This window comes from Camelina sativa, chromosome 15, assembly GCF_030686135.1.
Source record: "Camelina sativa cultivar CO46 ecotype springtype chromosome 15, ASM3068613v1".
NCBI classification, from domain to species: domain Eukaryota; kingdom Viridiplantae; phylum Streptophyta; class Magnoliopsida; order Brassicales; family Brassicaceae; genus Camelina; species Camelina sativa.
The window spans coordinates 2,131,380-2,156,728 of record NC_141894.1 but is presented as its reverse complement, the minus strand read 5'-3'; the positions used below and the strand labels follow the sequence as shown (position 1 = coordinate 2,156,728).

The window sequence follows — 25,349 nt, the reverse complement described above, 5'->3', positions numbered from 1 at the left end:
AACCAATAAAACAAAAATATTATGACGTAAATAATCCTAAACAGCACGAACATTCCTAGTGAGGTAGCAATGTCGAACCATTTAATTTGGTTCTAGACTTATAGTTATGTTGAGACTATAGACGAAAGATCATAGATTAAGTTTAACATAGTAAAGCTCAATGAGTAATAAGCACACGATGAATCCAGTAGAAACAAGATTAGAAACATGTCTGAAATAGGCAAAAAAAGCAGAATCCTCTAACAAAATCCAATAACAAAAACGATCAAGAACCAACAATACTCCAAAATCAAGTTCGATGTTGCAAGCAACTGTCTTAAACCTTGAATCCACGACTCTTCCTCTTTCCTCTGGCCTTCTCGAATTTCCTTCCCTTGTGCCTAACATATGGCTTGGTGTCACTGTGTGGCACACCAGGAGCAAGACCGAAATGCTTGACTGCTTCACGTGAGTTCTTAGGTCCCCTAAGAAGAATCTTTAACATAAGAAAACCCAAACATCAGTTTACTTAATCTTGTAAGTCTTAAGATGAAAATGGAGAAGAGAAGGTAGGTAAAGAGAATTACCGTGTTCTGGCCCAGTGGAGCTCTAAGAGCGAGCTGGTCAAAGGTTAAACATTCACCACCAGCTTTCTCAATGCGAGCCCTTGCTCTCTCTGTGAACCTCAAGGCAGTAATTTTCATTGCTGGAATCTCGTGTACCCTCAAATCATCAGTTACAGTTCCAACCAAGACGGCAATCTTATCTTCCTATAATATTAGAACACCAAGCACATTCAAAAACTCATAGAATAAACAAATATGGTCTAGACAAGAGAATTTAAACATAACACTCAACACATCCATGTTCCAGACTAAGTACGGATTAACAGTAAGCACTTTGGTATCACAAATGAGAAACTGATTCTTAAGAAATGGAACAGATCAATCATGACCTAAGACTAATTCCAACACAAACATAGAGAAGAGGGGCTTTCAACGAGAAATGTAACCTTGCCAGACATGAACTCCACAAGCCTAGATAGAGAAAGAGGAGCCTTGTTGACTTTGCTCATGAAAAGCCTCTTCAAAATCACAGCATTGAACTTGCTCTCTGTTCTCCTTACCAGAAACCTGTAAAGCTGCAAAATTTCAGAAACAAAAAGTCCAAATCTCGTCAATTTGATATTCATCACGACTCACCCACACAAAAAAAAAAAAACATAAGAGTGGTGTTCAAATAACTGACCTTGACAGTAAGCTTGAGGTAGACATCATCAGACTTAGGAGCTGTCCTTCTGGTCTTCTTAGACTTACCTCCAGCGATCAAATCGATACCCTACAAATACACAAACCCAATCAATATCAGAATCAACATTCAATCTAATAAAAAACTAAGAGAAATGATCCATTCACACTACTCTAACCCAATCCACATCCCAAATCTAATATCGAAATACTTAAAAATGACATGAATCAAACCCAGAATCTCTCGAAAACATTACTTATGAAACACAAGACAAAAGCGAAACGGAGATTGAAAGACAGAGGGAAGCAAGAGTGTACCATTGTCGTCCAGGGTTGTGGTGCAGGAACCGCCGACCTTGTACAAGTAAAAAGGATACACAAATACTGATACTAGGGTTTTTATATCACCAACTCGATTTTTAGGGTTCTTTTCCTTCCTCGGCTATATGGGCTTTTATAATTCACTTTGTTTTTTCACATAATATGATAAGCCCAATAGTAAAGGCCCATTTATTTTATTTGTTTCCGGACCAACATGAAAGCCTCTCTATTGTTAATCTGATGTATTTTTATGAACATTATTAGTATTCGTAACTTTTGCAAGACTAATATAGATTTTTGTACAATAAATTTATTTATGTCGTCTTGACAACAACAAAAGTCTTTTCTTTTGCTTAGCAGCTTAGGATTAGAAATAAACCACATATGAGGTGTAGTATACTTGTAACTTGTTAATTTATATATCCAACGAATACACATAGGTAGTTACAAAATATTACTAATCAAAACTTATGATTCATAAGCAATCACAAGTTTAACTATGAGTGGCCAAAAAAGAAGAAAAAAGAGAGTATCAATTTTTTGCATTGTTATTAAACACTGTTTGTTTTATTTAATTAGCATGGTGGTGGAACACAATTAAGTATTACTCCCACATGTATGGATACACACATACAGACGTACAAGATATGCTTTTATCTAACCATAGAACCGAACTTTTCAAAAGACGCGGTTTCTATTTCTCCCCCCGACAACAAATTAACCTGAATAAGTATTTCTCTGTGTGTGTGGTGTGTAAATAAATGTAGAGGAGGAGACTACTTTAACTTTGACTAGTTCCAATGAGAATCATACACGTCTCTCATTCTTTAATTAGGCATTTTAGGCTGGAGTGGATCATCCTCTTCTTCCCATCACCGTCCGTCCCACTACCCCCAAATCCATCATCCCATATTCTTGCCTTAGAAGGTTTCACTAATTACACTTGTTCTTCCTTTTTCTATTTTGAGATTTGACAACTTTTCTTTAAAATCATATTTTTTAAAAAAGTTGTTTGGACAAAACCAAATCATTTTGCAGTAATGCTTCTTTTTTTTCTTTCTTTATCCAATCATTTTTTTTTTTGTAGTTCATTGGATCCATTTTACATTCTAAACAAAATTAGAAACTGCTAAACTACTAGACTACCTATATAATGCCCATTATTATAATATCTGCTTGAAGTTACATTTCTTTAATTAATATATAAAAATATAATAAAGGTAGTCGACTTATGTTTTTGCTGTAGTTAAAAAGCTCAACTTGTTAATTCCATGACTAATTACATAATTTTTTGGACCGACCTCATTCTCTAATCTAGCCATTAAAAAACCTCAGAGTTGAAATATAAATAATTTCCAAAAATTTCTTGGCAGCAAAGGAGAGAGAAGAGAGAAGAGGAGGAGGTAGTATCTGAACCATCTGTTTTCTCTAAAATAAATAAACTTTTTTTTTTTTTTGTAATATTCTAAACTTGCTTGCACATTTAGGATCCATCCAGTTTTTTTCATCCTCTTAAGTTTGAAGACTAATCAGGATTTATTCTTTTTCTTCTGGTTTCCTTCCTTCCTCCTTTGTTTGACCTCTCTCGTTTCTTTACGCATTTTCTCGGGAAAAATCCAATACAGACACAAACAAAAACAAAAACAAAAAGCTTGTGGCTTTCTGATCGTCTCTTTAATTAATCCTTTTACCCATTGGTTGTGGCCTGATTTGGCGCAAACCCTTTTTTTGTGTTAATTTGGATTCTGGTGGATCAGAGGAAGAAGAATATGATGACGAGTATGGAAGGGATGATGGAGATGGGTGTGTTGGATGATATCATTAGGAGATTGTTGGAAGGTAAAGGAGGCAAACAGGTTCAGCTTTCCGAGATCGAGATCCGTCAACTCTGCGTTAACGCCCGTCAAATCTTCCTTTCTCAGCCTAATCTTCTCGAGCTTCATGCCCCCATTCGCATCTGCGGTCTCTCCCTCTCTCTCTCTCTCTCTCTTTCTACGATGATGATGAAAAAAAAAGTTTTGGTTTTTTTGGTTTTGATGATTTGGGTTTGATTCGTTTTGCACGATTGGTGTTAAAAAAGATGATTAATTTCTCACCTAAGTTGAGAGATTGATTGATTAGGGTTCCTTTCTTAATGTCTTGTGTTTGAAGATTGAGGGCTTTTTTTTGCCTATACATAATTTGGCTCCATATGCATATGAAACTATTGAAAGTTTTGATTTTGAGGGTTTTTTTGCATTATGTTTCCTAAAAATCTGCTGATGCTTTCATCTTTGAGGTACTTATGGTTTTCATTTTGATAACTTTCTAATCAGGGGATATCCATGGACAGTACCAAGACCTTCTGAGGCTATTCGAATATGGAGGCTATCCTCCTTCTGCAAACTATCTCTTCCTTGGAGATTATGTTGACAGAGGCAAGCAAAGTCTTGAAACCATTTGTTTACTCTTGGCTTACAAAATCCGTTATCCATCCAAGATTTTTCTCTTGAGAGGCAACCATGAAGACGCTAAGATCAACAGGATTTACGGCTTCTATGACGAATGCAAACGGAGATTTAATGTACGTCTTTGGAAGATTTTCACCGACTGCTTCAATTGTTTGCCCGTAGCTGCTCTCATTGACGAGAAGATTCTGTGTATGCATGGTGGCTTGTCACCCGAGTTGGAAAATCTGGGGCAGATCCGGGAGATTCAAAGGCCTACTGAGATTCCTGACAATGGTCTTCTTTGTGATTTACTTTGGTCTGATCCTGATCAGAAGAATGAAGGATGGACTGATAGCGACCGAGGTATCTCATGCACGTTTGGAGCCGATGTTGTCGCTGACTTTTTGGATAAGAATGATCTTGATCTCATTTGCAGAGGCCATCAGGTAAAACAGACTTCCCTAGATATCAAATTTTAGAACCAGTTCTTTAGAAATGCTTGATCTTAGAACCTCTCAAGATATTGACTTGCAAGGGATGAGTTTGCAGGTAGTGGAAGATGGGTATGAGTTTTTCGCAAAACGGAGATTAGTCACAATATTCTCAGCTCCAAACTATGGTGGAGAGTTTGACAATGCCGGTGCATTATTGAGCGTGGATCAATCTCTCGTTTGCTCCTTTGAGATTCTGAAACCGGCTCCAGCTTCTACCAGTAATCCTCTCAAGAAGGTTCGTTTAAAAGACCAACAAGTCCCTTCTTTTGACAATTCAATTGCCTAGCTAGGATAAACCAAAAAAACTGAATCCAACAGGACCATTGTTGAGTCTCGTGACAAGTTTTGTTCTTTTGGTAACTTCGAGTCAAAGTTAACACATATTTCCACAATCTATATTTTCTCCTTTTTTTACCAGGTACCAAAAATGGGGAAGTCTTGAAACTCAATAAAGCTTATCAGGCTAGGCTCGGTGCATTTCTTCAGATGTAGGTAAACTGCAATGAAGAGGAGAACCTCAAAAGGCTACTTTACTTAGTCATCAAAGAAGAAGAAGCATCTGTAGAAAAAAACAAGAGAGAGAGAGAGAAAAAAAAACAAAGGTTGTTAATCCAAATATTCTGTGTATAGTTGCAGAAACATCTCTTTTCTGCTTCTGGAGATTGTCATCATCTCCTTTTGGTCTGTTCTATTTGTCTTTCTTGTTTCGGTTACTTTTCTTTTTTTTTTACGCCTTAGTTTTAACTTAGAGTGGCCTCTCCTCTTTTTGCTTTTAATTTTCTTGTATCATCAAATTCCCACATTTCTTAATCTTTTTTCCATATTGAATTTGACTTTCAAGGTTTGGCTCTTTACTTTTCTGATTCTTCTGTACAGTAACCTTTTGATTTACCGAGTATTTCTTAATGGGGTTTCTTTTTTTTTCACCCAACTATAGCAGTGCTTTTTATAGAGATTGTCTTACTGGTTAAATTGCTAAGGAACTCAAAACATATTTCATCTTTGAAAAACTCTTCTCCCTATTCTTGTTCCTTGTCAAAAATCTTCTTGCGCATCCCTCTGGAATCTAGCTAGCCTGTCCCGCCGGAAATCCCACCTGAGTTATAACATTCCAAAGCAAGATTCAAACAAACATCAATCGGTTTAAAAACATTTAAAAGGGGAACTGAACGATTTGAGAGAGAGAGAGAGAAAGAGGCAAAACCTTAGTAAGAGCACTAGTCCAAGATATGTTAGGCGCAAAAAGATCATCATCTCACCAGAAGACTTGATAATCTGCTCTAATATTGCACTGCTTCCGTAACAAGGTTCTTCTGCGGAATGAGCAGCTGTTTGAACAGCGAAGCCCATTGCATAGCAGAACACTGTGCCATTAGACTCCAATTCGGAAGCTTTTCCGCAGGTGACATCTTCTTTTGCTCCACAGGGGACCATGACCTGAAAACATAACAGGGACAAGCTCTCTCTCAAACTCTTCAAAATTCTGAATTCTCAATAGTTTTCTATCTCAAGATTTCAAAAACACCGGTTTTACCTGATTACTGCCATTACTAGTAAAGTAAGCATCTGAGCAAGCTTCAAAGACACTGTTACAAAAAGAGGCACAGATGCGTGGAGGCCCTGACTGAATCCCAAACTTTGGGTGACAGACTGAAAGTTCCAACAGCTCAAACAAATCCAAGCAATCTTGAGTAGCTTCTCCATAAGTAGCCAGGCTTTTGGAAGCTAATGAAGCTGACTGCATTGAAGCAGAGCAACCAGTCTTCCAACTGAACACTTTCCACAGGTCTACTAGATACTTCAACGGAAGATAAGCAGACTGAGCTCCATCTGACTGGTATGGCGGTGATACCGATCGTCCTCCATTCTCATTTGTTTTAACTGCTGAACCTAAAGAACAAACACTCAATTTCAACAACACATTGTACAATACAAAACCCAATCTGAAAGAACATGGAAAACTTTTTTTAGCAGAGAAGATGATCGCAAAACTCTCCAATCTCATAAAGGATTCTATATGTATCAGAAACGAAACAAGATTGTACAATCGGGAACAACAAAAATCGAAACTTTCAAGTAGATGATCGCAAGAACCAATTTGAAACGGGTTTCTCTATGCATCAGAACGAATCAAAATTGTACAATCGACAACAAATATCGAAACTTTCAAGTAGAACAGATCACAAGAATCAATAAGGAAAGGGTTCTATGCATAAGGACGAGTCGAATATGATCCCAAAGAACCGAAAGATGAAAACTTGCAGTGAAAATTTTCCAAACCCATTAGCGAAAGTGAACAAGAAAGATCAAAATGGAGAGGGAAGTATCTATTTGATACTCACCAGAGGAAGAGGAGATGAAGAGACGAAACAATAACACCAGAAACACCAATTTCGTTATATTTCTTCCCATCTTTCTCAGCTGATCAATGCTCTCAAGTTCTTCGTTTTTTCTTTAAAACTGATTCTCCCTCTCTCTTCTCCAGTTTTTGTAGCAAGTAAAAGTAGTAGCACACAAAGGGACGTTTGTTTTTACGGTTCCCACGCCGGTTTACTATTCGATTTCGGTTTAGTTATTTGATTTTGTAGATTTTTCGGTCTGTGAAATTCACAAACCAAAACTAAAAGCTGCGTATCCTCCTCCGGTTCATCAACATCAATTTAGAAAGGGGTAACGATTGATTCGGTTCATTTCTCCGTAAATAACCTTTTTGTCCAGTTGTCTGTGTTGACGAACATTAAGGGTATTTTAGTAATCCAACAATTGCAAACGTTTTAGCGAGCAGAGAGGATCGATCCCCCAAAGCCAAGAAGAAGACACAATACTCTCTTCCGTCGCCGCCGCTAATCTCGTCGGTGAGTTCCTGATTCTCCCGTTTCTAAATCTCTGATCTTTCGTTATTTACCTGTGTTTTATGTCTCAGCTCTTTAGATTTCTTGATTTATGCGTTTTTTTTGGATGTTTTTTGTCTTGTCTTGATCCGTGTGTTACCATTACTGTATATGATCGCATGCTTTATATCTCTAGTTCCTTTGATTGATTTTTTTTAATTCCGTGATTTCTTAGGATACCTTCGTTTGATTCCATTGTTGTGTGCTCAATGGTCTGAGAAAGTTGTTGATTCTTGGCTCGGATAATTCACTTTTGAGAATCTCTTAAAATTAGAGACTTTGGATTCATCTGATGGGGTTTGTGTTTTAGCCTTTTGGGTTTTTTTTTTTTTTTTGTTTTTGTTTTATGAGCTGAAGAATAGTGTGAGAGCTTATGTTTCATTAGAGTATCAAAAAGCCTATCTAGTACATTGGTTCTTCAGCTCTGAGCTTTATTAAGTTATCTCCTTTGTGTTGGGTTTGAAGTCAACGTTTTGATTCCTATCTTGATTCTGAAGAGAGCCTGACTACATGTTTTCTTTTTAGGAACATAACATTCAATGGAGACGCAGCAGAAAACTCAAGCTGAAAACCCGCCGCCAAAACCGGCCATGTCTTCTTCATGTAGAAAGATGGCAAAGGATGATGCCAGTTTCCTAGAAGACGTTAAGGATCACATCGATGAATTCATCAATGCTTCTATGGATGATCACAAGAACTGTTTCAACAAGACCATCAAGAAGGTTCTTCTCTTCCTTCATTCTTTTACTAAACACATAATACATCTTCTTGATCAATGAGAGAGCCACTACTTGTGATTTGGCCTAATAGTATAGCTTGTGATTGATTTTTTCTTTCCAGATGTTTGGATTATCAAGAGCTGTTGCAGAGAAGCATGAAGCTGAGGCTAAAGGAGTCGAGAGTTTTTTGCCTCTTAAGACAACAGTCTCGGATTAGAGAAACTGATAGAATCAATCTATAACATGTTGTTGGTTTGGTTTGTTTCGTTTATTATTGTTTATGGGATAATACCCATTTAATTTTATTACAGTAAATAAAATTGAAGAGTACAATTTAGTTTGTTATATACGATAACAAATCAAACGTCAAAACATTGTTTTTGGTTGAGTGCCAAAGAGTGTTATGAATCTATTAATTTTGCAATTTCCTATTTGCTTTTCTGTATCCAAAAGCGACCAAGTTATGCTACTTTTGATGTAATGTTGCATTCAGATTAGAGTAGAAGAAACTTACCTGCTTCAGCTCAAAACGTTTCATATGGTTAGGCTCAGCTAGTTTTTTAGTTTTGAGATCTCATCTTGCAGTTCTTCCCATGTTGAAAGGTGTTTTTTGATGATAAAGCACGTTCCTTTTCTGCGACATCTTCCAGAGATTTGATTTTCAAGAACAAAGATTCCGAAGAGGATCGAATTGACAAGCTCGTGTGTGTGTGTGTCTTAGATAGGCCATAGTAGTAGGTTTATGGTTTAGGTAACGACTTAAAAGTTGAACATAAGCTGATTAGAACGAACACATAAATATTTGTTTTGCTTTTCTGTTGTGTTGCAGACAAGTTTTGTTTCAGTTGCATCAAACAGTGGATCAAAGTTGTTTAGAGACTACTTAAGAGTATCTAACTCTGATTTCATCTTTGTTTTGCAGATTTGTATTGACAAAAGAACAGATATAAAGGTTGAGATGTTACTAATCAGAATAAGGTTGAGATGTTACTAAACACTTTCTGAAAATTTAGTATGTCAGTAGAATCAAATGTAAATAAATGCCAAGAGAATTAACTATGACAAAAAGAAAAACCCAAAACCATATTATCTAATCAACTGGTTCTAACATATCAAGAACGCGAAGGTGGAGCCTTGAAGCATAAGGATTCCAAAAGAGTCCAATCGTCTTGCCTGCTTTCAGATCCTTTCTTTGAACAAAATCCTTGTTCCAATTGTTATTCAATACATAGCTTCCAGCTGAAGTCCATCTCTTGAAACGCAACTGATGCGTAGTTTTTTCTGTACTATCGAACACGGTGATTTTTAGCCCCTGATGGCCTTCGTCTTCCACTAACTTGATCTCTTCTTCTGTCAAGTATTTCAGAATATGCTCATTCGCGGGTTCCTTTGGTAGAAGAAGCCGTGTCTGACTACCGACGTCGCTATTGGTGAGTGTTTTCTTGATTTTCCATATATCTGCTTCTATCGAGAGAGTTAACTCTGTTGCATCCATTATATCTCTCTCTACCCCTGGCATGTTTCTGAAGTATGCGAGGCTAACTCCTGTTTCGTTTCTTGTGACAGATGGAGGAACCCTACATGCAAACTCTCCACCTTTGCAAGGAAAGAGATCAAGAACAACTACACTTTCGCAAGGAAAGAGATCGAGAAGACGTGTCGTTGTTGGAGACGATAGAGGAGTATCATCTTGTGTGTTCATCACCAATCCTTCGCTTCTTATACCACAAGGCACCGTAGACGCCAAACCTTCACCGTGGCTCGGAAAGAGAAGCATTGTTGAAGACAAAGAATAATAGAGGAATGACACTTTTGAGAATTTATGTATATAGACATATACGAACTTCACAATCCTAATCAGAGTGGGAGATCGCTGTTAATAATTTTCCCAATTTGTGAAGGAAAACAATTTCTAGTCGAATAATAACATAACTGAATCATTCCATGTTTACCAATTTTTTAAAACGATTATCCAAACGAGAGTTAACTTGAACAAAACTAAATAACATCTGACAAAAAAAGACAGAAGGGCAAAGACAAATTGTATTCAGTACCGAGTAGAAACCAAAAAGCAGAAACATGGAATAGAGTATAGTTCTAAACCAAACTGGGTTCTTAGTCTTCCTCCTCTCCCTCGTTCTCAGCAATGTTGAAGTACCTTAACTCATAGAGATTACGGTCCTTGTTCGCTGCAATCACTCTGAGCCAATCCCTAACATTGTGCTTCTTGAGGTACTTCTTTGTCAAGTACTTCAAATACCTGAAAACACACACATAAAAAGACAGTTAGCAAACAAACAACTGCATTTGAGATTGCTTAAACTAAGAAACCAACCAATCACCATCACTGTTAGATAAGTTTTGCTTCTATCATATCACTTTCTATAACATCTTTAGACTGACACAGGATCACAAGCAATGAAACAAAACGAGCAAAAAGATGAATAAGTTTCAACAGTTATTACCTCTTGGAGAATTGGCCATCTGAAGTGACAGTGATCTTGCTCTTATCACGGGTGATAGTGACTGAATCACCAAGAGCACCAGCTTTGCCACCAACCTTGATCCTCTCCTGAAGGAACTTCTCAAGGGAAGCAATCTCCATGATCTTGTCATCCACAGGCTTTGAGCAATCAATGGTGAAGGAAACTCCCTTCTTCTTTCCCTTGGCAACAGCTGCACTTCCACGACTCATTTTTACAACCCCTTCTCTGCAAATTCCAAACATCAATCCATAAAAACTCAATCACACATACATTACATTAAACGCCATTTTCAAGCTACTTAGACTAACTCAAAAACCTGGATAATGTGGACAGTGAGATCTGTATAGCAGATAAGAAATGAAACTTCTTAAGATTCATAATATCTATCTAGCCATAGTCAATTACACTCTCAACAGAAGAAAAATAAGAAGAAGCTGGGCTAAGAGGAAATGAAACTAAAAATTCGATTCTTCTATTCAATCTTCATATCTAGCGAGACAAGCCTATGTCGAATCTATAATCAGAAGTTGAGGAGCTAGCGTTTCCATTGGAGAGAGATAGTAACAGTGTACCTTGAAACAATTCCTAGAAGGTGAAACTCTCTGAAGAGACGAGCGGCGTCTTTTAGCTCTGGGGAGAATGAAGCAAAGGGCTAGGGTTTTGGCGAATTTAAAGTGGTCGGTCTTGTAACCCTAATTTATATTTTTTTAAATAACCCTTACCTCCCTTCAATTTTTATTATATCTCAAAAAAACCCCAATACTTCACATTATATATATCCTGAACCTCTCTTAAAATTTCTAAATTTCAAAATAACCCCAAAACTTATAATATCTTAAGAACTACTCCAAATTAGTAAGCAATAAGCCAACGAGTCATAGTTTTTCTTGTGAATCATCAACACATGCTAGCTGGTAAAAATGTAATCGTGGATTTATTACTTTTAGTTTGTTCTCTCTTACAAATCTGTATCTTGTGTGCAATATGCAACACAGAACAATCCTTCTGAAAGTATCAAAAGAATCATATAATAATAAGGAAATTGCTTTTATCAAAAAATACATGAAATTTTTGCTTAAAGGTCTACAAAAATCATCTCTAGCTACGTTTCCCCTGTAGTAGCAAACAGAATAAGCAGTGACCACCACCATTGCATGTTAGAGAGGTTCAGAGTTTAGTCTTTGTGAGATATGTTTTCCGGGGGCAGAAATTTCGGATATCGGTTGGTAGCTTCAGTTTTGTGGTCATAGTACTCCACCACAGCTGCTCCAGCCAAAGCAGCTAAGGTCAGTGCCTGTGCGTGCAACCTGAGAAGAATGAAAATGCTGTGAAAATGTATCCATGTAAGAAGAAAGCTGTGATACAATCTATCATCTCCTATTACATCCATCATCTGTAGCATTCTTTCTTTCACAGAGCAGAGTGCATATACATTTGTATGAAGCAGAAGAATGAATTGTTGTGGGAACATGAAAGCTATGACTAAGGTAAGACCTATGAAGATTCTAAACTGAGCATTCTACGTTTACCTGGTGAACGAAATGAAGAAACAAAGAAAAGAAAACCCACACATACACACATAAATTTCGATGCTTTCCTAGTAGATCAAAGATTCAAGTGAAGCAGAATGCAGCGAGCAATATAAAGCCAAGAAAGGGGGAAAGAGCCATGGTGCCATATATTGCTTAAATCTAACAATGTTCATGGCTAAGGAACAAGTGTTCCGAAACGCAAATGAAACTCAAAAAGTCCACAACAAAATCATATACTTGGGGGAATCAAAACTATATAACCAAAAAAAAAACAAACCTGGCGTGGATGATCTTGACACTGGTTTTCATGGCAGGTTGAGACCAGTTATAGGCGATAGAACCGCTAATACCACTGAGCCATAAACAACCTATGATGCAAGGAGCCAAATTAAAAACAATACAAATTTCAGAGTCAGGATAAAGAACAATAATACCAATTATAAAACAACAAAAGTAGATGGCTCTTAATCTTTGCATGTCACAGAACAATAAGAATTGAGGACCAAAAATGTCGTATGATCAAATCAAAAAGAGGCTAACTATGTCTCATTTAACAAAAAACCTTAGAATGAAGAGAACTAGCCACATAACAGAAACAGCAAAACGCTAATCAATTCTACTATATGACAATATAAAAACAAAGGATCACAGTGAAATCTAGATCCATAATCACAAAAAACCAAAGTGGATAAAACGAATCATCATTAGAAAAGAATTGTTCAGATCAGATGATGATGATGAAACGACACAAGAAACGAGGATGATTGATTACCGACGGTACGAAGCTTGTGATCGGAGACCCATTTTTTGATTTCTTCGACTTTGGTCTTTGATTCCGCCATTGCTTGGTAATATTTGGAGGCCCTGAAAGCAAAAATCAAAACTTTGAAAGAAAATAGTATTAGAGGTCCGCCTATGCCGGTGAAATATAAGAACGGAGGCTGAGAGGTCCCAAGAAAGCTCTCAACTTTTTTTTATTTTTTTTGCTATTCCTTTCTATTTTATTTCATTAAATATTTTTATTTCATTAAATATTTTTATTTAAGTTAGCAAAAAAAACATTACTATATTATATAATTATTAGTTTTCAACAAAAATGTTTCTAATGAAATTAACTGCCAAGCGCATATGGAGCCACAAACACATAGACTATAGTCTTTGGTAATTTTCACCTTAGTTTTTCATTTTGTATAGATAGCCAAAAAAAAACAAACCAATTAAATTTGTGACAGGCACAAGAGAACAAAGAAGAAACTCAACCACTTAAAAATTAACATTATCCCAGAGGAAAAAAGTTTCATTAGGGTATTTCACTTTGATACCCATAGTAGCCACATTTAAAAAACAAATACCCAACAACGACCTCTCATGCTCGCCCGATCCAAACCAGACCAAAACCGGCTCGAACAACCCGCACGGTCACCCACCATACGGGGGGAGGCTGTCTCTCTCCAAAACCATTCATTACATACCACTTTTTGTGTTTTTAGATTATCAATTCATCACATAACTTGAGCATGCAGTTTTCAGGTTTTCTCAAATATCAATGTTTTTTTTTTTCTTTTTCTCTTTTTGGTTTTGTCCAACGTTCATGAGAATTGCCCGCCGGTGACGGGTACTGACTCGATTCTTACGATGATCCTCCTCCACCACCGTGCCTCTGATGGAAGCTTCCAGACCCTTCGTTGAATGAAGATGTTCAAATGTTTTGTTCTCTCTCCATCTGATTAACCGGGTAGGATTGTTGCGATTGCATATAAGGATCTCTCTCCCATATGTTAAACCGGATAAAACCGCTCCCGCCTGCCTGATCCGAAGAAGATGAAGTTGATCCCATCCCGGAAGCTATTCCTCTAGTGGGCCTCCGGCCAGACGGGAATACAGGCCCTCGAGACACTACAGGCGAATCCTGCTGGTGTGACTGTGCAGAAGACTGTTGGTAATACGCTTGAAGAGCTTGCATTCTGTCTCGGGTACGAGCGTTGCTTCCTGGAAATGCTGGTGTCCTCGGAACTGATGCCACTGAACTACCCGCTCTACCACTTGAACTGCACAAACCAGCCAGCCATTAGATACAAGAAAGCATATATACAATAACACCTCAGTAATTCAATTTTTAGATATATTTGTACAAAACCAAATTAGAATTCGATGAGCACTATAGTTTCTTTATGTTATAGAATGTTCTGAAGAAATTCTCAAAACGTTTGTAATTGTGGTCATCTTATATGATCATTAGTGATATACCTAAGCCAAGACAGAAAATGTTGTTTACCTGTGACCATGATATGGACGCATGAAATGTGGCGGTCTGGCTCTGATCAGATCTGAGCCGTTAGCTCGGGAAGTCCTCGCAGAGGCTGGTGGAGGCGTGGGCGGAGTTGGAATGCCAGAAGCAGAGAAATGCTGTGGAGGTGGGGGTGGAGGCGGATGATATTCCCAGCCGTGATAGTGTGGATCCACAGGGAAACCATAAGGAGTTGGAACTTCACCAGAGACCGAAGAGCCTGTGTTCCAGTGACTACTGAAACTTGAGCTGTCTGAAACGCCTGCAGTACCACCGCTGCTTGAGGAAGACGAATGAACCGGGCCAAAGTAGGTTACATATGGACATGGATGACCTGCGGTTGGCGCTGCTGGTTCAGAATAGTAACCTTGCTGTCCCAAAAGATCGTGATCTGTGCCATGCAATTAAAATTAATAGTTGATAAACACAAATTCCAGAAAAGTGAGAAGAAGATAATGGCGAGCAAAAAAATGAAAATAACAAATCTGACAATAGTCTTACATGAACTTGGCGTAAATTCTCCATCCCTACAAAGTTTAAAAGAAATTTATCAGCAAAGAAGGGAAAAGAATGCCATGTTTTTTATTGACAAAAGTAGCAGAAAAGAGAGCTAAAACGGGTATTGTAGTTGCTTACTCGAAAGAAGGAAGACGTGCTGAGCTTCCAAATGGGCACCAGTGAACTCCAAAAGACTGCAAAGAAACATAAACACAAGGTTATTTAAAGATGGAACATAATTCCCGCACATGAGGCAAAGAAGTGAAAAGTAATGAAGAAGCCCAATGGAATATTTGAGATGGATCGGGTTACGAGTTACTTACCAATTCAGAGTATGCTCCAATATCATAAATATCTTCCTCATGAACCCAATCCTCGACATTGAACTCAGGATATGAACGACAACCGTTTGCATAAAGCCACTGGCCCTTTTCAACTTTCCGACAGTTGGGGCATTGCATCACGCCCTTTGCATTGAATGCTGAACCAATACAGTCTTGAAAACAAAGAAAACATATGAGGGAGTTAGATGGCTATGCCAAAACCATAAGAAACCAAACGCAAAGCAATATACTGGACGATAGCTGCTCAAACTTTATCTAGAAAGCTCTCATGAATAACAAACACACAGATACAGCTATCTAGACACACAAGATTGGCATACAAAGAGCAAAGAAAAAGGCTCATATGTACTTGCGAGCTAATCATTCCTTCCTAGACAATGTTAATCAAGAGCAAATAAATAATGCATGTAGAATGAAACACGAACGTTTTGAGATACTGAGCTACTACATGCATCAATAAAGAAGCAGTTGCAATGAAATAGTGATCGAACCATAATTGATGTTATATAAGTAACCTCACATAATAATAATAATAATTCGACCAGATCAAAACTATAACCAAAAGCAAGAATCGATTAGCTCCAGAGCTCAATATACACAAACATCATCTTCATAACAAAAACAAAAACAAAAAAAGCCACAACACACAAACAATGGTAGATTCAATAATTAAACGAATCAAATCAACAGAAAAGGTAGATCTGGATGACTCAAATCAAAATCTGAAGCAAATTATTAACTTTTTTAAAAATCAAATCAAAGGAAAAAAAAAGAGAGAGTAAATACCTAGATGGAACTGATGGTCACATTGAAGATTAGCCCAGGCTCGATCGCCGTTTTTAACAACAGCCTCGAGACAAATCGAACACGAAACCGAACCAAAACCATCACCTTCGTCGCCATCGGCACCACTACCTTCGTCGGCGAGATCATTATCGCCGAAATTGAATTTGTTACCTTTATTGCCTAAACCCATCTCACCAAAATCCAAAATCCAAAATCAAAAACTACCCCAAATCTCAAAACCCTTTTTTTGTGTTTCTTTCTTTTGAATCAACCACACCCAACAAAAAAAAAAAAATCACTCTTCCCAATTTCTTAACGTTTCGTCTCGATTCGATTCGATTATTTACTATATGATGAATCTGTGAAGAAGTCTCTTCGATCGTCACAACCAGAGAGAAGAGAACCCAGAAGAAAGAAAAAAGTTGGCTCTTTGATATTTTTTTTTTTTTGTTTTTGAGTTTTTTTTTTGGTTCTTCTTCTTCTCTTTCGATTGCGTTATGTTTTGTGTGAGAGAGAAAGATTGGGTTACGGGGGTGGTAAGAAGCAATGACCGCTGTCCAAAGTAAGACTACAATGGACGGTTCTGATTTATTCTTACGGATTTGTTTTTTACTAACTAATAAGTATATTTTATTTACATCACCTGCCTGCTCTGCTTCCCCCAAGCTAATTTCCCTTTTTCTTTTCTTTTCCTTTTTAAAAAAGAAAACAAAAACATTTGGATATAAAATAATGGTAATTAACTTTATGTAAATTTAAATTACCAATATGGTAATTTAGCTTTCTATTTTTGGTTATCTTAATGACTTTGGTTTTCAGTCTGATTATTATTTATCTGGTAAAAGAAGTACTTTTGATTCCGATTAAAATGTTATTATCGACTATATATGCATTGAACATATTGGATTTTGACAATGTATGATATAAATGCCAATAAAACAAAATCTCCAGAATTTATGTGATTATGTCATGCTAGATTTTAAATTTGATTCGATTGAATTTTGCTCTTTAAGTATATAGTATTATTATTTTATTACTACTAGTAGCTAGTATTTTGTGGCCACATTATTTTGACATATTGATATATTAGTAGTATTATTTTGGGTTCTAAAAATACTTGTGAGAGTTTTGAAATAGTATTATTTAATTAAAAAGACGCATTTTGCTGCCCTTTTAATTATCTTACAACTATTTCAGTGTAATAAATCATAAACAAAAGTCTCTTTTTAAAAAAAAACGAGTAGTAGTATTATTTTGTGTCGTCATTTTAATCATTCCCTCACAATTTCCTATCCGAAGATTTTGCAAATATGAGAAAATAACTTTTGAAGGTAAATAGTACAAGTAGTCAAAATAGTTTAAGCTAGTCTACAATGTGACGATGTTCCCGAGCGAATTATTGAGTCCACCATCACATGCCCCTAAAGTAAGTAGTGTTTATTCCCGCCGACTTTTGCAGCTCTGGCTCCCTACGATCCTCCTCCTAGTTATCAATTTCCCCTCTTTTACTTTTACTTTTTACAGTGATAAATACTTTTAAAAGTAGGGATTTATCCAAACAGTTACTATATTTAGGTGAATCGAACATAGTTTTCATAAAGTTGGTTCTTGTCGATAACCACCAGTTTGAAAAATAAAAATAAAGTAATCAATGGGTTTGACAACTCAAAGTCTCAAATGAACTGCTAAGATTAAATGATTAATGGTTCTGTTTTTGTTTAATGATTTTTTAATTTCTTTTTGCTAACAATGGTTAAGATTTAATTAGCGTAAATAAGCACTTCTGATTTAACAAAGGAGGTTTTCCTATTTCTTTTTTTTGGTTAAATTCCTTTTTCTTATAGGAAAAAAGAAATAAGCCGAAAAGGAAAAGGAAAACATGACGAGGACTCTATCATAAATAGACTTGTTCTCTTTTCTCTTCTATTCACCAAATTATCTCTACTGCTCTCTAAGTTTACCGATCAAATCAGCGAAAGAAAAAAAAAACTTACAACACATAAACCTCTCTCTTTAGCTCTCTTCAAACATGTTGGTTTACCAAGATATTCTTACAGGTATAATATACTGGTTCTGGTTCATGTAGTGAAATTACGATATTGGTACTATTTTCGATTTGCTTTAGCGTTTTGTTTTCTAGGGTTTTTTTTACCCGTGTCTTGTGAATTGTGATCATCCAACCTCGATTGTATTTATTAATCCCCATATTGTTATTTGTATGTATTGCTTGTGTCAGAAGCTAAAGTTTGTCTCTCTCTTTTGATCAAACAGGCGATGAGCTTCTCTCTGATTCCTTTCCTTACAAGGAACTCGTAAACGGCATGTTATGGGAAGTCGAAGGAAAGGTAAAATATTATTCTTAGATAAAGCTTTGTTTTTGTCTTAACGATCTACGCTGGTTGAAGTTAAAATTGATGTGTTTTTGTTGTTCATCAGTGGGTTGTGAGAGGAGCTATGGATTTTGACATTGGTGCGAATCCATCGGCTGAAGAAGGCGGTGAAGACGAAGGAGTCGATGATCAAGCTGTCAAGGTTGTTGATATCATCGATACTTTTAGGCTTCAGGTAATATTTAAAGGACCTTTTTAATCTTCAATTCTTTCTTTTCATGCAAGAATATCTTAAGAGATTTAACACTTCCGTGATTATTCTGGCAGGAGCAACCATCGTTTGATAAGAAACAATTTGTGATGTTCATGAAAAGATACATTAAGCAACTAACCCCTAAGCTGGACTCGGAAAAGCTAGAGCTGTTCAAGAAACACATTGAGAGTGCCACCAAATTTTTGATGTCAAAGCTCAAAGACTTCCAATTGTAAGCTCCTCTCTCTTTTTTTACTTTATTTCTTTTCTTCAATTTCCTTTTTTTTGTTAAATTTTGTCTAATTGGTGATTACTTTTTTAACAAACGTGACAGCTTTGTGGGAGAGAGCATGAACGGAGAAGAAGGGAGCTTGGTGTTTGCTTACTACAGAGAAGGAGCCACTAATCCTACTTTCCTCTACTTAGCCTACGGCTTGAAGGAGATCAAGTGCTGAATGTGTTTCCTCTCTTTATTTTCTTTTTCAAAGAAACACATTCAAAGCTACAATTTTTTTTTTTTTTTTGGAGGTTTTACGTTTTGGTTAGTTGTCGATTTCTATCGTGTCTTTTTGATTAATCTTTGAGATATTTTACCATTAGAGTTGATGTTTCTAACTTTTGCCTGATCAGTGGAATTGGATAGAAATTGATTTACAATAAACAACCTTAAATTTTCTTAAAAAAAATATTTTCATAATAGAAAAGGTATAATTTATAAAACCATGAACCATTGGAAGATTCATTTATTTTTTCAAAAGAAGTTGAGCACAATTAAATGTAATTTGATAATAGATATCCTAATTCAAAATTTTAAAAATACCCAAATCACGTAATAAGGGTACAAGTAAAATTATTTATCAAAGGTGCGGTTATTTACCATATTACTATATTGGAGTGAAATTTCTAACTTTTGCCTGATTAGTGGAATTAAATAGAAATTGATTTACAGTACACATACTCCTGTTTTCTTTTAAAAACATTAAATATTTCAAAAGAAGTAGATGAACACAATTAAATATTTTTTGATAATAGAGATATCCTGATTCGAAAGTTTTAAAAAGATCCAAATCGGAATGAGGGTACAAGTAAAACTAGTTGAAAGATAAACGGCATTGAGAAAATATAAAGGATGAGAGAGGGATCAGGCATAGTAGTTCAAGCTTGCTTTCTTCTTGGCCTGGACTTGGATGATACCTTCATTGAAGTCCTCATGGTTCACCTGAACACACACAACAATTACAGGAAACAACCTTTAAAAACAAGACCAAAGTCCAAACGTAAAAGCTTAAAATCCATTAAGACTTCTGTATATTCTTTACCTCTGTGGCATCACGGCGAAGAGCTAACATGCCAGCCTCTACACACACTGCTTTCAGCTGAGCTCCATTGAAATCATCGGTTGATCTTGCAAGCTCCTCAAAGTTGACGTCTGGGTGGACATTCATCTTCCTCGAGTGAATCTGCATTCATTCAGTAGGGTTAGTTAATTTATGTGAGCCGTTTACTTACCAAGGGTCATGCTTAAAAAATGGGAGAGACAAACCTGCAAGATCCTGGCTCTTGCTTCTTCTGTTGGGTGTGGGAACTCTATCTTTCTGTCTAGTCGACCAGAACGCATGAGGGCTGGGTCCAGAATATCTGCACGGTTAGTGGCTGCAATCACCTGAAAAATTGATAGGTATGATTGTTAATCTGGGAGAGGACTCAAAGAGAGTATTATTTGTGTGAATTGAGCGTAGAATGGATGAAGACTCTCACCTTAATTCGTTCATCACTGCTAAATCCATCAAGTTGATTGAGCAACTCCAACATAGTTCTTTGCACTTCCCTGTCTCCACTGACTTCACTGTACTCTCAGCCAAAGAATGTGTTTTAGTAAAAACAGCAGGGGAAGTGCAGGAAAGATTAACTAGAATCAGCAAAGGATTTATACCTGTCGAAACGCTTTGTACCAATGGCATCGATTTCATCTATGAAGATAATGCACGGAGCTTTCTCTTTGGCAAGTTGAAAGGCATCACGGACAAGCTTTGCTCCGTCTCCAATGAACATCTGTATATACATGGATATATGTCATCAAGTCATTACAATCAAGCAACATTGTAGTTCGTCATATGTATTTACTGTTGTCACTCGCACTACGATCTTATGTCCAGACAGGGTAAAGAATTCTAACGAGATGAGAATTGAATGTGACAGTCATAAGTACCTGGACCAATTGAGGGCCAGCCAATTTAAGGAAGGTGGCATTGGTCTGTGCCGCGCAGGCACGAGCCATTAAAGTTTTACCAGTCCCTGGAGGACCATACAAGAGCACTCCCTTTGGTGGACGAACACCCAGCTTCTCAAAACGTTCCTTGTGTGTCATGGGAAGCACAATTGCCTCTACAAGCTCTTGGATCTGTTCCAGAAATTAACTCAATTAGAATCAATATGCAACACGCTGAAGAAAATAAAATATGCCTGACAAACACATAAATAAACTTGCCTGCTTCTCCAGTCCTCCAATGTCATTGTAATCTTCGGTTGGCTTTTCATCTACCTCCATGGCTTTAACCCTAGAATCATACTCGGATGGCAAGGTATCCAGAATCAAGTAGCTATCTTTATTAACTCCAACCAAGTCACCAGGTTTCAAACTATCAGGGTCCACAAGTCCAACCACTGGTAGAAAGATGGTCTGCATTCCACATCAAGACACACAAGGATTAGCTTAAAACATGAAACGGGAAAAAGAACCAGAAAATGTAGAAGTCATATATAGAGAACGGATAAGGTAGTCTCACCTGCCGTGTAGACGTTTTCAAAACAACACATTTTCCTTTCCGTTGGGAGTCAAGATCAATATTTGCACCGTCTTCCTCAGCATCATCTTCCGGATTCATCTCCAAAATCTAATAGCAAGAGACGGAATCACGACAGTTAAGACTTCAAATCCAAGCAGGTAAGTGTATAAATAACAAAACATTACCAAGCCATAACATAACGAACGTAAGAGAGCTGCCAAACAAACCAAAACTTAAACAGACAAGACTAAAAACAAAAACAAAAACTTGTTGAATACCTCCACAATGTTGCCAACCAAGTAAGGAAGCTGCTTGTTGAGTTTAATTTTCTCTTGATTCTCCTTTATCTTCTCCTTATAAGAATCGCATTCTAGATTTGTTCTTTGTGCATCTTCCTGAATCCCAATTAAAGAGACAAAAAAACACAAGATCAGCAATTTCAACATTCATCAACATTAAGCCATGACATCTCCTTAAACCCAGAACACGAATAAAATATAAACACCGAAACTGAATCAGAAACCCAATTTGCAACAAGAAATAATCAAATCGGTTGAGGTAATACACACAAAGAAATCAAAAGAAAGGACATCGAATTAGAGGCCTAGTACATCTCATGCTTCTAAGGATTACACTAAGCTCAAACCCTAAACCCGTAAAGAGCGAGAAATCAAAACCAGATTGGAGCCTGACCTTACACGAATCTGAAGAAATCATTGAATATAAACTACGTCCTATAGATACGAAGCAAAGGGAGATCGAGAGAGATTGGGGGGAACGAACCTTGAGAATTCGAATCTCGTTGTCAAGGAGACGAGTCGCTCTGGCGATATCTTCGGTGGACATGGAGGCGAGCTGATCCTCTTCGAAGCTGGTCGTGTCTTCAACCATAGGAGTAGCCATTATAATACCCAAATCGGAACGACAGAGAGATCGCGAGGATGAAGAGTTAGGGGTTTCAGAGGAGCGAGCGACTATGATAAAAAAAAAAAAAAAAGGGAGAAGCAAAAAGAAAATAAATAACCAAAAAAAATTATAAAAACAATAAATAAATAGAAAATAATGGGAAAACTTGTCTTCAAAGAAATGCATAAAGCCTCTGACTGAGTTAGAGTATTTCTAAATGTCCCCAATTTTTGTTTTCTTAGTGTTACTCAATTTTCCTTTTTTTTTTTAGTTTGCTTCATATTAGTGTTATTTAACATTGGGATGATTTTGATGGTAATTTAATATAAAAGGAATTTCATAAAAAGTTCTAACCCAAAAAAATATGAAGAACCAAAATCCTAAAGTTAACACTATCTATCAGAATTTCGAACAAGTTTTCCATTTTAACTCTACTGCCATCAAATCAGATGTCGTCCAGCGGTTAGGATATCTGGCTTTCACCCAGGAGACCCGGGTTCGATTCCCGGCATCGGAGCTTTTTTCCATTTTTTTTTTCTCAAACCCTGATGCAATATCGATGATGCTATACATTCTTCCAACACTTGCATGCGGTTTGTATATTACTCCAAAAAAAAAAAAAACAAGAGGATAAAGACAGTAACAGAAATAATATCTCCGATACTTTTCCCTTCACATACATAATGGAAATCACACAGAACCTTGACAACCAAATAAAGAACTGGAGGTTGCGAGTTTATAAATAAGTCACTTGCCAAGTCCAAGTTCTTTCTCGACCTCTCTTGTTAGGCTGAACTGTAAAGTGTTCTGCCATGGGAACAGAGTTCGCGTCACCGGAAGTTTCCTCCTCAAATCCTGCAAAGTTCCAAAATCATCTCAGATAATTTGTCAATACATGTAGAGGCTACCATCCTTGCAGCCACTGAAATTGTTTTTTTTGGAAAAGACGATTACCTTGAAAGTGTTATCCGGTAATTTAGAATAAGCTACCTAATCATTGGGTCAGATACAAAAAGATTAACAAGACAGGAAATGGTAAAGAACGAGATAAATAATGAGTTGCTATTTGGTAACCTCTAGAGCTGCAAGGTACTCTGTTTCATGGTGCCTGATAATATTGGCTATGGCAATCGCGCAGTCGTCTGCAGACTGTAAATGGACGAAGAAACCAACTATAAGATTATATCAGAGCCTACACATAATTTTTCTCTTGGTGTATATTTAATGCTAGCCTGGCCTGGCTTCTGGTAAAATGCATTTGGTCAAGTATGTGGATATTGGATGTGATGTGAGGTACCTGAAATATTGTTGAATCTTGGAAATCTTTTTTTGCATCTAACTCCACATTTCCCTCTTCAAAATAATGAGCTCCTACCTGAAGGAAAGGAGAAATACTTAGAATAAGCTCACTGAACTTCCATTGGCTTTGCATAACGTCAAAGCCAACTTACATAGAAAACGAAGTCACAAATGTTACCTGCAGTTTCCCTTTTATGTCAAGCACCTGGGACTCATCCTGGAAATCAATGTTCCATACAGATCTCCAACTTCCATTACTGCAAACACCCTGGATTTAGTCGCACAATATGTTTTCTTAGATATGGAGAATAAGTAGAAGAAGGTCATTTTGTACTCACCAGAAGTTCTGGGGACTTAGTCTCATGGCAGTAATTATTACAACAAACTCAAAGTCGGACCCTGGACCTTCTGTATCTTTCCCCTTCACACAATTAACTGCAGAGATACCTTTCGGATAAGATTCACTAACATATCTCTGGATTTCAGCATCAAGAGCATTTCTGTAACAAGCAAAACAACCTTTTCAGCGGTAAAACAAATATAATGCAGATCACTCCAGGTTCATTGCCCTTTATTACTAAACTTCTGAAAGTGCTTTTTCTAATGTTTGCCATTAGAATTGAGGCTATGACTATATGAGCATTCTGAAGTGAATGGTGATGCATGAACCTAATCATGGGTGTAAAAATCATACCTGTACTCCTCAATATACAAAGACGGAAGTTCTTCATCATTTGCAGGCCGTACCTTTGTACAAATCTGGTCAAAGAAAGGAGATGTAAGATTAAATTAGATTCACAGATCATGACACACCATAATGAAGAGCAACTACAATAATAATAAAAAAGAATGTACCTGTTTAACATGATCAACTATGGCAACCTGGGCAGTTCTTGGATCAATGTACTCATTTTCAGCAATTTCACTATAAGATGAAACTATCACCTGAGACGCAACAAAACAGTTTAACCTAAATCTTGCAGCAATAGAGACATAAAAGAGAGGCAAATATCACAAACTCTAGTTGAATCATCTCCTTGTTAGTGATCTAAAAAGTATTTGTTCATCAGTCATATTTCCACATAGAAAACTGAGATCACAAGTCAATAACGTTCGAGAATTCAATTAGCTAAGAATACTAAGAGACTCTTAAAAGATTGATTTCGTTAGTTAACTCACATCACCAGCCCTACTGGGCATTTCAAGACAAATCATATGAGACTTGTTGTACACTGGGAATGCCTCCATGGCTGCTTCGTTATAGACTTCCTCATCGCTCAACACCGCCTTTAAATCTGTCGGAAATCAAAAAAAAAAAAAAAAAAATTCCCAGAAATTAAAACGAGAATGTCAAATCACGCCACATTGATCCTCAAATTAAAAGATAAAGAGGGAGAAGATACGATTCCGCATTCCACAAAACAGAGCCACATCAGAACACAATAAGATAAACACCAAACGTAAGTATATGTATCTATGAGTACCTTTGGCAACGTAATTGATTTCTCCAGCGGGAGCGTTGAGGAGAAACCACTTTGCGATTTCTTTCTTCTGGTCGTAACTTAGTTCCGTCTCCTCCGGTAATCCGTCTTCTTCATCCGCCATAGCTTTATCTATCTTTTTCTCTAGGAGTAAGCCGGAGCGAGAAAAGAGAAATTGTCGCCGTCAATTATCTGGAGGTTACATTGGTCATTACACTTTTATCCGTGAGACCAAGATTAAATCACGACCGTTCGTTTTATAATGATGAACCCCAACGGTG

At 37.0% G+C, this 25,349-nt stretch overlaps 10 protein-coding genes and 1 non-coding gene across 12 annotated transcripts; 4 read left to right on the top strand and 7 right to left on the bottom strand.

The window, feature by feature from the left end:
• Positions 1-116: 116 nt before the first annotated feature.
• On the bottom strand, positions 117-1,588 carry LOC104744697 (large ribosomal subunit protein eL18x). The gene is made up of 5 exons (XM_010465784.2): positions 1,545-1,588; positions 1,228-1,317; positions 992-1,120; positions 567-749; positions 117-475 (listed from the first exon to the last, which is right to left on the bottom strand). Exons 1-5 carry the CDS (start codon positions 1,545-1,547, stop codon positions 317-319), a joined length of 564 nt encoding a protein of 187 aa, XP_010464086.1. The 5' UTR covers positions 1,548-1,588; the 3' UTR covers positions 117-316.
• Positions 1,589-2,486: 898 nt separating this feature from the next.
• Positions 2,487-5,310, top strand: LOC104744696 (serine/threonine-protein phosphatase PP1 isozyme 9). 2 transcript variants are annotated; one of them, XM_087488676.1, is made up of 5 exons: positions 2,487-2,950; positions 3,305-3,509; positions 3,863-4,422; positions 4,526-4,705; positions 4,889-5,310. In XM_087488676.1, exons 2-5 carry the CDS (start codon positions 3,317-3,319, stop codon positions 4,910-4,912), a joined length of 957 nt encoding a protein of 318 aa, XP_087344802.1. In that variant the 5' UTR covers positions 2,487-2,950; positions 3,305-3,316; the 3' UTR covers positions 4,913-5,310. The 2 variants fall into 2 exon arrangements, with proteins under 2 accessions (XP_087344802.1, XP_010464085.1); XM_010465783.3 differs by lacking the exon at positions 2,487-2,950 and having other exon boundaries at positions 3,068-3,509.
• A 242-nt stretch (positions 5,311-5,552) lies between these two features.
• Positions 5,553-6,882, bottom strand: LOC147926211 (folate-binding protein 1-like). The gene is made up of 3 exons (XM_087489148.1): positions 6,813-6,882; positions 6,005-6,483; positions 5,553-5,907 (listed from the first exon to the last, which is right to left on the bottom strand). The coding sequence occupies exons 1-3, from the start codon at positions 6,880-6,882 to the stop codon at positions 5,614-5,616; spliced, it is 843 nt and encodes a 280-aa protein (XP_087345274.1). The 3' UTR covers positions 5,553-5,613.
• A 305-nt stretch (positions 6,883-7,187) lies between these two features.
• LOC104744693 (uncharacterized) lies at positions 7,188-8,504 on the top strand. The gene is made up of 3 exons (XM_010465782.2): positions 7,188-7,325; positions 7,887-8,083; positions 8,202-8,504. Exons 2-3 carry the CDS (start codon positions 7,901-7,903, stop codon positions 8,295-8,297), a joined length of 279 nt encoding a protein of 92 aa, XP_010464084.1. The 5' UTR covers positions 7,188-7,325; positions 7,887-7,900; the 3' UTR covers positions 8,298-8,504.
• Positions 8,505-9,987: 1,483 nt separating this feature from the next.
• On the bottom strand, positions 9,988-11,308 carry LOC104744692 (large ribosomal subunit protein eL22z). The gene is made up of 3 exons (XM_010465781.3): positions 11,139-11,308; positions 10,546-10,791; positions 9,988-10,340 (listed from the first exon to the last, which is right to left on the bottom strand). The coding sequence occupies exons 2-3, from the start codon at positions 10,773-10,775 to the stop codon at positions 10,196-10,198; spliced, it is 375 nt and encodes a 124-aa protein (XP_010464083.2). The 5' UTR covers positions 10,776-10,791; positions 11,139-11,308; the 3' UTR covers positions 9,988-10,195.
• Positions 11,309-11,478: 170 nt separating this feature from the next.
• LOC104744691 (uncharacterized) lies at positions 11,479-13,237 on the bottom strand. Its single transcript, XM_010465780.3, has 3 exons — positions 12,871-13,237; positions 12,376-12,466; positions 11,479-11,873 (listed from the first exon to the last, which is right to left on the bottom strand). Exons 1-3 carry the CDS (start codon positions 12,938-12,940, stop codon positions 11,741-11,743), a joined length of 294 nt encoding a protein of 97 aa, XP_010464082.1. The 5' UTR covers positions 12,941-13,237; the 3' UTR covers positions 11,479-11,740.
• A 100-nt stretch (positions 13,238-13,337) lies between these two features.
• Positions 13,338-16,603, bottom strand: LOC104744690 (E3 ubiquitin-protein ligase IPI1). Its single transcript, XM_019237334.2, has 6 exons — positions 16,014-16,603; positions 15,207-15,379; positions 15,022-15,077; positions 14,887-14,912; positions 14,374-14,776; positions 13,338-14,146 (listed from the first exon to the last, which is right to left on the bottom strand). Exons 1-6 carry the CDS (start codon positions 16,201-16,203, stop codon positions 13,798-13,800), a joined length of 1,197 nt encoding a protein of 398 aa, XP_019092879.1. The 5' UTR covers positions 16,204-16,603; the 3' UTR covers positions 13,338-13,797.
• A 1,350-nt stretch (positions 16,604-17,953) lies between these two features.
• On the top strand, positions 17,954-19,200 carry LOC104744689 (translationally controlled tumor protein 2-like). Its single transcript, XM_019237006.2, has 5 exons — positions 17,954-18,070; positions 18,285-18,358; positions 18,450-18,578; positions 18,671-18,828; positions 18,931-19,200. Exons 1-5 carry the CDS (start codon positions 18,043-18,045, stop codon positions 19,049-19,051), a joined length of 510 nt encoding a protein of 169 aa, XP_019092551.2. The 5' UTR covers positions 17,954-18,042; the 3' UTR covers positions 19,052-19,200.
• A 359-nt stretch (positions 19,201-19,559) lies between these two features.
• Positions 19,560-22,578, bottom strand: LOC104744688 (26S proteasome regulatory subunit 6A homolog A). Its single transcript, XM_010465777.3, has 10 exons — positions 22,166-22,578; positions 21,661-21,777; positions 21,383-21,490; positions 21,085-21,276; positions 20,806-20,997; positions 20,530-20,648; positions 20,355-20,442; positions 20,140-20,259; positions 19,916-20,056; positions 19,560-19,815 (listed from the first exon to the last, which is right to left on the bottom strand). The coding sequence occupies exons 1-10, from the start codon at positions 22,472-22,474 to the stop codon at positions 19,738-19,740; spliced, it is 1,464 nt and encodes a 487-aa protein (XP_010464079.2). The 5' UTR covers positions 22,475-22,578; the 3' UTR covers positions 19,560-19,737.
• A 155-nt stretch (positions 22,579-22,733) lies between these two features.
• On the top strand, positions 22,734-22,805 carry TRNAE-UUC (transfer RNA glutamic acid (anticodon UUC)). Its single transcript has one exon. It is a non-coding gene; the product is annotated as a tRNA-Glu (tRNA).
• Positions 22,806-22,860: 55 nt separating this feature from the next.
• Positions 22,861-25,345, bottom strand: LOC104744686 (F-actin-capping protein subunit alpha). Its single transcript, XM_010465776.3, has 10 exons — positions 25,072-25,345; positions 24,767-24,882; positions 24,443-24,532; positions 24,282-24,346; positions 23,926-24,087; positions 23,766-23,844; positions 23,586-23,663; positions 23,363-23,437; positions 23,243-23,278; positions 22,861-23,143 (listed from the first exon to the last, which is right to left on the bottom strand). Exons 1-10 carry the CDS (start codon positions 25,190-25,192, stop codon positions 23,036-23,038), a joined length of 930 nt encoding a protein of 309 aa, XP_010464078.3. The 5' UTR covers positions 25,193-25,345; the 3' UTR covers positions 22,861-23,035.
• Between the last annotated feature and the right edge of the window lie 4 nt (positions 25,346-25,349).

Bases quoted from the DNA above. Each gene is read 5' to 3' on its own strand.
- LOC104744697 (XM_010465784.2), bottom strand. The intron at 1,121-1,227 runs GTCAGTTATTTG...GAAATTTTGCAG, and splicing joins ACCTCAAGCTTACTGTCAAG to CTTTACAGGTTTCTGGTAAG. The intron at 476-566 runs GTAATTCTCTTT...CTTATGTTAAAG, and splicing joins CTCCACTGGGCCAGAACACG to ATTCTTCTTAGGGGACCTAA.
- LOC104744696 (XM_087488676.1), top strand. From the start codon at position 3,317: ATGATGACGAGTATGGAAGGGATGATGGAGATGGGTGTGTTGGATGAT. The intron at 3,510-3,862 runs GTCTCTCCCTCT...CTTTCTAATCAG, and splicing joins TGCCCCCATTCGCATCTGCG to GGGATATCCATGGACAGTAC. The intron at 4,706-4,888 runs GTTCGTTTAAAA...TTTTTTTACCAG, and splicing joins CCAGTAATCCTCTCAAGAAG to GTACCAAAAATGGGGAAGTC.
- LOC147926211 (XM_087489148.1), bottom strand. From the start codon at position 6,882: ATGGGAAGAAATATAACGAAATTGGTGTTTCTGGTGTTATTGTTTCGT. The intron at 6,484-6,812 runs GTGAGTATCAAA...TGATACATATAG, and splicing joins CTTCATCTCCTCTTCCTCTG to AATCCTTTATGAGATTGGAG. The intron at 5,908-6,004 runs GTAAAACCGGTG...TTATGTTTTCAG, and splicing joins CTAGTAATGGCAGTAATCAG to GTCATGGTCCCCTGTGGAGC.
- LOC104744693 (XM_010465782.2), top strand. From the start codon at position 7,901: ATGGAGACGCAGCAGAAAACTCAAGCTGAAAACCCGCCGCCAAAACCG. The intron at 8,084-8,201 runs GTTCTTCTCTTC...TTTTCTTTCCAG, and splicing joins TCAACAAGACCATCAAGAAG to ATGTTTGGATTATCAAGAGC.
- LOC104744692 (XM_010465781.3), bottom strand. From the start codon at position 10,775: ATGAGTCGTGGAAGTGCAGCTGTTGCCAAGGGAAAGAAGAAGGGAGTT. The intron at 10,341-10,545 runs GTAATAACTGTT...GTGTGTTTTCAG, and splicing joins GATGGCCAATTCTCCAAGAG to GTATTTGAAGTACTTGACAA.
- LOC104744691 (XM_010465780.3), bottom strand. From the start codon at position 12,940: ATGGCGGAATCAAAGACCAAAGTCGAAGAAATCAAAAAATGGGTCTCC. The intron at 12,467-12,870 runs GTAATCAATCAT...CTTGCATCATAG, and splicing joins TCACAAGCTTCGTACCGTCG to GTTGTTTATGGCTCAGTGGT. The intron at 11,874-12,375 runs GTTTGTTTTTTT...CATTCTTCTCAG, and splicing joins GTCAAGATCATCCACGCCAG to GTTGCACGCACAGGCACTGA.
- LOC104744690 (XM_019237334.2), bottom strand. From the start codon at position 16,203: ATGGGTTTAGGCAATAAAGGTAACAAATTCAATTTCGGCGATAATGAT. The intron at 14,913-15,021 runs GTAAGCAACTAC...TAAACTTTGTAG, and splicing joins GCACGTCTTCCTTCTTTCGA to GGATGGAGAATTTACGCCAA. The intron at 14,777-14,886 runs GTAAGACTATTG...TGCATGGCACAG, and splicing joins AGAATTTACGCCAAGTTCAT to ATCACGATCTTTTGGGACAG.
- LOC104744689 (XM_019237006.2), top strand. From the start codon at position 18,043: ATGTTGGTTTACCAAGATATTCTTACAG. The intron at 18,359-18,449 runs GTAAAATATTAT...GTTGTTCATCAG, and splicing joins TATGGGAAGTCGAAGGAAAG to TGGGTTGTGAGAGGAGCTAT. The intron at 18,829-18,930 runs GTAAGCTCCTCT...CAAACGTGACAG, and splicing joins AAGCTCAAAGACTTCCAATT to CTTTGTGGGAGAGAGCATGA.
- LOC104744688 (XM_010465777.3), bottom strand. From the start codon at position 22,474: ATGCATTTCTTTGAAGACAAGTTTTCCCATTATTTTCTATTTATTTAT. The intron at 21,277-21,382 runs GTGAGACTACCT...TGTGGAATGCAG, and splicing joins TGAAAACGTCTACACGGCAG to ACCATCTTTCTACCAGTGGT. The intron at 20,443-20,529 runs GTATAAATCCTT...CTGAGAGTACAG, and splicing joins GGTACAAAGCGTTTCGACAG to TGAAGTCAGTGGAGACAGGG.
- LOC104744686 (XM_010465776.3), bottom strand. From the start codon at position 25,192: ATGGCGGATGAAGAAGACGGATTACCGGAGGAGACGGAACTAAGTTAC. The intron at 24,088-24,281 runs GTATGATTTTTA...TGCTTGTTACAG, and splicing joins TTGTATATTGAGGAGTACAG to AAATGCTCTTGATGCTGAAA. The intron at 23,845-23,925 runs GTGAGTACAAAA...GGGTGTTTGCAG, and splicing joins CTAAGTCCCCAGAACTTCTG to TAATGGAAGTTGGAGATCTG.